Genomic DNA, 6,320 nt, shown 5'->3' on the forward strand with positions numbered 1-6,320 from the left:
ATGTCACAATGTCAGAAGCAGCTGGCACAGGGTGGGGGTGGTTAGTGCCAGGCCAGCTGTGGAGACTGGAAGGGGGGGGCTGGTTGCATACAAAAACATGCCATTATTGGGCCCATCAGATCAGAACCACAACAGCATTGTGAGATGTGTCCACAGATACTCACAGACACTAGACAACCCCACCCCACAAAGTGACACAAAACACCCCCCCCACCCAGATACACAGTTCAGACAAACTCCTCCCATGTGGACACACCCACTGCCTCGCCCCCACAATAACCTCACCCCAAACTCTTCTGTTAATAGACATGCCCTCCCCTAGGCATAGACAGAGCTGCCTTCCTAAGCAGTGCCCAGTCATACCATGGCAGCGTAGCTCTGCTCCTGTGCCACACTGAGCCTTGGGCCTGGGTGGTGCTGGCGTGGGCCTCTGCCTGTGAGCGGCCACGAATCCATGCAGGAGGAGGACAGTTGTTGCAAATCAAAAACCTTCCCCGCAGTGCTGGATCTTCAAGGCAAATGTCTCAGTTTTTCAGAAGAGCAAAGCCACAGGGGGTCTGTCTGCTCCAGATCCGCCCAGTCCGTGAGTCTGTCCAGTGCACATCTGACACCAGTGCTCAGGATTCAGGGAAGGTGGGGTCTGGGCCAGCCTGACCTGAGCAGTTTTCTTCTTTGAAAACAGTTCTTTGTTGCTATCAGATCTTCATGATAAAATCTCTGTTACACAATAAATAGGATTATGGGGCACTCCTAGAGCGGGGCGGGGAATGAGAGCTGTGGGTTGGGATTGAGGGGCCCTAACAGAGCTGGGGCTGTGGGGGGAGGCACAGAGCCCAGGACTGGGATAGCAGGGGGCTGTGGGTCAGGATTGAGGGCATTGGTAGAGCTGGGAGTCGGGATTGAGGGACACCGACAGAGCTGCTGGGGGGGAGCCCAGAGCTTCACTGCGGGGGCTGATCAGACCTCCCTTGCCCCGGGAAAGGCTGGTGGAGACAACCACCTCGAGTGGACAGGGCTGGGAGCTAACAGCTAGGCCCAGAGCCCCCTCCTTTGGCAAGCAGAGGGGGATTGGGAGGCGGTTGCCATGGAGATGCTGACTCTGGCTCAGCCCTGGCCCGGCCTGGTGTAGCTGCAGGTGTCTGTGCAGGTCACTGCGGCGCCGGAACTGCCTGGAGCAGTGGGCGCAGCCGAAGTCAGCCCGTTGGGAGTTGGGCCCAGTGCCCGGCTCAGGACTCTGGTTCTCCTTGGCTGCCCCCTGCCCGCGGGGTTTGTGCCAGCGCCGGTGGGAGGCCAGATTGGCTGGGCAGCCGAAGGCCTTGGGGCACTGAGGGCAGCGGTACTCCACGCGGACCAGGCCTGAGCAGCCATGCCGGGCCAGCGAGGGCGGGTCGCCGTAGGCCTGGCGGCACAGCTGGCACACAATGGCTCCCCACCTCGAGGAGGAGGGGGAGGCTGCCGGCAGCAGGGGATTCTGGGGCAGGGAGCAGGATGTTGGAGTCCGGCTTGCACCATGGGGGCTCCCCTGGGTGGGGGGCAGTGGTGTGGGGCAGCCTGGAGGCCAGGGGTTGGTACCAAGAGGCTCAGCTGAGGGGACTCGGATCCGGTAGGAGGCTGGGCCTGCCTTATGGGTTCTCTTCACCAGGAAACCGCGGGGCATTGTGGGTGCTGGGGGCTCGCTTGACCTGTCTGGATTTTGGTGCCAGGTCTGGGGGCTCCCTCAGCCTGTAAGAACTTCACTGTTGTCAGCCCTGGGGGCTCTCACAGCCGGCCTCGCCCTTCGTTCTGGGGACTCCCTCAGCCTGTCCACACCTCAGTGCTGGTTCTGGTGGCTCCCTTGGCCCGTCTGCACCTCAGTACCGGTTCTGGGGGCTTCCTCGGCCCATCCACACCTCGGTGCTGGTTCTGGGGGCTCCCTCGGCCTGTCTGCACCTCAGTGCCCCGTCCGCACCACAGTGCCAGTTCTGGGGGCTCCGTCGGCCCGTCCGCACCTCGGTGCTGATTCTAGTGGCTCCCTCAGTCCGTCCACACCTCAGTGCTGGTTCTGGGGCTCCTTTGATCTGTCCAGCCTTTGTGCCAGTTCTGGGGTCTTCCTCAGCCTGACTGGACCTCAGCGCTGTCCCCACTCCCTTCAGTCTGTGCATCCTATATGCCCCAGCCCTGTATATAAAGCCCCCGCCCCTATTGTGCAGCCCCACAGCTCCAGATGGTTGGGCTGGGGAAGCCAATGGCCGTGGGGCTGGCAGCAGGGTTAGGGGGTCCCCAGGGAGTGGGGGGCAGTGGCAGATGGCAGGTGCCCCCACACGTGATCCCTGCCTGCACCAGACACAAAAGAACCCCCATTATAGGCACAGCACGTGCTGGGGGGGGGTTCCAATGAGTCATCCCCCAGACAGAGAATTCACACTGGAGCTGGGCTGTGGGGCAAGAGCAGGGTGGAGGGGAGGAATTAACCCTTCACTGCACCCCTGAGATGCACAGGGGAAGGAGGGAGGTCTGGTTCCGTTGCTAAAGGGGATCAGGCAGGCAGGCGTGGGGGCGTATATATCAGGGTTGTATCAAACCCAGGTTCCACCCAGCCCCCACAGCCTGCACGGCAGGATCGCCCCTTAAGGTTTATTTCCTCTGGACACTCTGAGTGCAGAATCATCCCCCTACAGTCTCCCCCACACAACCCCAAACCGGGGTGTAGGCTTCTCCCCTGCAGTCTAGTATCTATGTGTTGTAATTTATTCATCCACACAGTCAGTCATATTAGTACTGTTTGTCATCATGTTTTACATTAATAATTTATTTTTAAATGTACACTGTATGAGCTCTTTGTTATACTTATGAATTGTTTATGGTTTCTTAACATTAAATTTGTCTTTACTGACTTTTTAAAAATGTATTCTCTCTCCATTTTATGACGTGTGTCCTCCTCTATTTTGTTTCTTCTTATTATGCATTTCCTTTTTATTGGGTTAATTTCATTTTTATTTTTTCACATATTTTCTATTGCTTTCCCTGTTGTAGTTAATGTTTCTTATTTATTTCATTAACTGATTTTAAAATATATCTTATTGATTTTATTCTTGTATATATCACATTTTATTAACTATTGCGATCATGGATTAATTATTTTTGTTATTTTATTGATTATATTGTGCATTATATTTCATTCAATTTTATCATTTAATTTTATCTGATTATTATATTGTTTTATAATTAATTACTTATATTTTATTAGTAGTGTTTTTCTTTCATTGATTATATTTATTGATATATTTAATTGGTATGATTATTTTATTGTATTAATTTTATAGCAATAATTATAAATTTATATTATACATTTTATAATTATTAAATATTAACATTATTTTATTGTTGGCTTATCATTTAATGTTGTTGTATTTTATTATGTTTTAATGTTCTATTTTGTTTGTGTTTGCTATATTTTAATATAATTTTGTTAATATAACATTATTATAATTAATAAAATAGCTTTATTTTATGATTAACTTGATTGCAAAATAGTATCAATGTATTTCATTAATTTTATAACTAGTAATTGAGACTATCATTGTTTATTTTGTTAATAATGTTTTTATGTACTATTTTACTGTTATATTCATTCTTTGTTTAATTATATTTATGTGTAAATTGTATTATGTATGATTTGTCATGGGTTAATAATTTAATCAAATTTTATTAATATCTTGATTAATTATTTAATTATATTAATTAACAATATTGTGTGGTTGTTATTGTATTTACTTCATTACAATATTCTTTCAGTTCCTTGTTACTTCATATCTGGATTCTCCAGCACAGCATTCCACGGAGGGATCATTTCCTCATTCTCAGTTCATTATTGGTTCATAATTATCCTATTAATCTTCACCTCTTGTTTCTGCACTGCCCTGTGAGAAATCCTCCCACCTGCCAAAACATACACCTTTTGCCTGTGGGACTCATTGCAACTAGATTTCCATTCAGCCTTATTACAAAAAAAAAAAAAAAAAAAAAAGGGGGGGGGGGGGGATATAGCCACCATATCCAGAGTTAGATGAGGTAAAAAATAATCAGTGGTTCCATCTAGCCCGGTCCTGTGGCTGGCTTAAAACCCCCTCAGCTATGGGATAATTTGTCCCTAGGAAAAGGTTCCTCCAGTCCTGGGCTTTGGCTGAGATTTTAGCTACAGCAATACTGAACTATACTTCAGTTTCCCACAGTTTTGGTTGGGGTCTAAGCTTCAGCAACAGAGAACCATGCCTCAGTTTCCTGGAATCTGGCAGAACCTTTACGTGGGGCTAAATTATCCCAGAGCTGCCAGGTTTCTGAATCCAGCAGCCACGATACCGGGCTAGATGGGCCCATTGGTCTGATCACCCCAGGCCTGGTGCAAAACACCTGTGAATGCTCACAGCTTGGCCACACTCTTTCTGTCTGCACAAGTGGCCTCTGCGTGTGACCAGAGGTCCCTGGTGTGGGGCAATGGCCCTGGGGGCAGGGGAGGGGCATGGCTGCTCTAGGAGACAGAATGAGATCCCTGCACCCATTCATTTTGCCCCTGGAGTGCTGGTCTTCCCCATTGAACAGCTGCCCAAAGAGACCAGCTGCTTTGCCAACGATTATTGCAAAAGATCCCAGCTGGTATGTGTGTGTGTAGGGGGTCACTGTTGGTTTCAATTGTATACCCACACACACTTCCAGTCCCTGGGGGCGGAGGGCGGCTTCATGCCCCCCTGACCCCCCTCCCCAATCCCAGCCACTTTCAATAGCCTAGCCAGACACATGCCTGCCCTGACCTCCTGTCACTCCCATGCAGCTGCTGGGAGCAGACCCTCCCTCCCCCAGTCAGTCCTCCCCACCCGCTTTGGAGCGCTCAGGGGTTAACCCTTTGTACGCTGGGATCTCTGAGATTTGCTGGATATTTTGTGCAGAAGAACCTTGCCTGTAATGGGGGAGGGGAGAAGGGTTTTGTGATTGGGGGGGGGGGGGCTGCATCAGCACATCTGGGTTCACATCCCATCTCTGCTGCAGATGCCATGCAGGATCATGGGTGGGTCCCTGCGTCTCCCCTGCACCACAGTTTCCCCCATCTGCAGGGTTGCCAATTCTGACTGAAGCTATTCCGGGAGATTTCCCCTCCCCCCAACATGATGTAATGTCATTAATTGTACCGTATCTATTAAAATCTCCGGATTGCTTTCAATAGTTACCGGAAGATCGATGCCAATGCCAATTCTGGTAGGGCTGGCAACCCTACCCATCGGTAAAATAGGGAATGATCCTGTCTTTGTCTAATCTGACTGGGATTGTTCAAGTCAGGGTCTGCCTCTCCCTGTGGGTCTGTGCAGCACCTGGCAGAAATTGGGGCCCCCATTGCTGCAGAGATCCACAGGGAGAAACAGCCTCTGTCCTGTACAACTCGCGCTCTGATTAGACACAGGATGGGAGAAGAAACTGAGGCACTATGTGGGGAAGAGACTTGTCCAAGGTCAGCAGCAGAGCTAGGAGTAGAACCCTGGTGTCCTGGCTCTCAACCGCCTGCTCTAACCACTAGACCCCCACTCCCCTCCCTAGGATAGAGCCCAGTCCTGGCTCCCAGCCTCGCACCCTCCCCACTGGGCTGTTTCTCCGGGTTCAGGGCCCTCCCTGCGCACGGCTGAGGGAGTCGATTCTACTGCAGGGTCCATTCTGCGGGTTTCCGCAGAGCCCTGGGGGAGCCGAGCTGGACTCCCGGGCCAGATCCGGGCCAGGCCGGCGCCGGAAGGGTTAACACCCCCAGCTCAGCAGCACCAGGAACCGGCTGCACCTGCCTGGCCCGGGGCCCAGCCAGCTCCACCTGCGGCAGGTGTGGCCCGGCCAGGAAGCAGCAGCCCGGCCCTGGCCGCTGCCCCAGTCCCCCGTGCCCGGCCCGGCTGGCCCCATGGAGCTGCCCGCGGTGCCCCAGTCCTGGCGCTACTGGCTGCTGCTGGGCTCCTATGGGCTCTTCCTGCTGCTGGGCACCGCCGTCTTCGTGGGCGTCGAGGCGCCGCAGGAGGCCGGGCTCCGGGAGGCGCTGCGGAGCGCCAGGGCCGGCTTCGTGCGCCAGCACCAGAGCTGCCTGTCGGAGCCCGGCCTGGAGCGGCTGCTGGAGCGGGTGCTGGACGCCGATAGCTACGGGATCTCCGCGCTGGGCAACGTCTCCGACGACGAGAACTGGGACTTCAGCTCCGCGCTGTTCTTCTCCGCCAGTGTCCTCACCACCACGGGTAGGGGCGGGGCGGGGGGAACTGGCAGCTGGGAGGGTGGGGGGGCTGCGGGTTGGGAGTGAGGGGCACTGGCGGGGGGGGGGG

General features: G+C 52.9%; 2 protein-coding genes across 2 annotated transcripts in view; one reads left to right on the top strand and one right to left on the bottom strand.

Annotated features, from left to right (window-relative positions):
* Window positions 1-291: 291 nt before the first annotated feature.
* On the bottom strand, window positions 292-3,025 carry LOC117879758 (insulinoma-associated protein 1-like). Its single transcript, XM_034775022.1, has one exon. It carries the CDS (start codon window positions 1,655-1,657, stop codon window positions 863-865), a length of 795 nt encoding a protein of 264 aa, XP_034630913.1. The 5' UTR covers window positions 1,658-3,025; the 3' UTR covers window positions 292-862.
* A 2,578-nt stretch (window positions 3,026-5,603) lies between these two features.
* The window catches only part of KCNK7 (potassium two pore domain channel subfamily K member 7), a 2,480-nt gene continuing 1,763 nt past the window's right edge, over window positions 5,604-6,320 (top strand). Inside the window, exon 1 of the mRNA XM_034777512.1 lies at window positions 5,604-6,236. Coding sequence (XP_034633403.1) covers window positions 5,912-6,236 — 325 coding nt within the window. The 5' untranslated portion in view covers window positions 5,604-5,911. The remainder of the gene's footprint in view (window positions 6,237-6,320) is intronic.

Source organism: Trachemys scripta, chromosome 7, assembly GCF_013100865.1.
Source record: "Trachemys scripta elegans isolate TJP31775 chromosome 7, CAS_Tse_1.0, whole genome shotgun sequence".
Lineage (NCBI taxonomy): Eukaryota > Metazoa > Chordata > Testudines > Emydidae > Trachemys > Trachemys scripta.

What these genes read in the sequence shown, in the direction of transcription:
- LOC117879758 (XM_034775022.1), bottom strand. Translation starts at nt 1,657, where the DNA reads ATGCCCCGCGGTTTCCTGGTGAAGAGAACCCATAAGGCAGGCCCAGCC.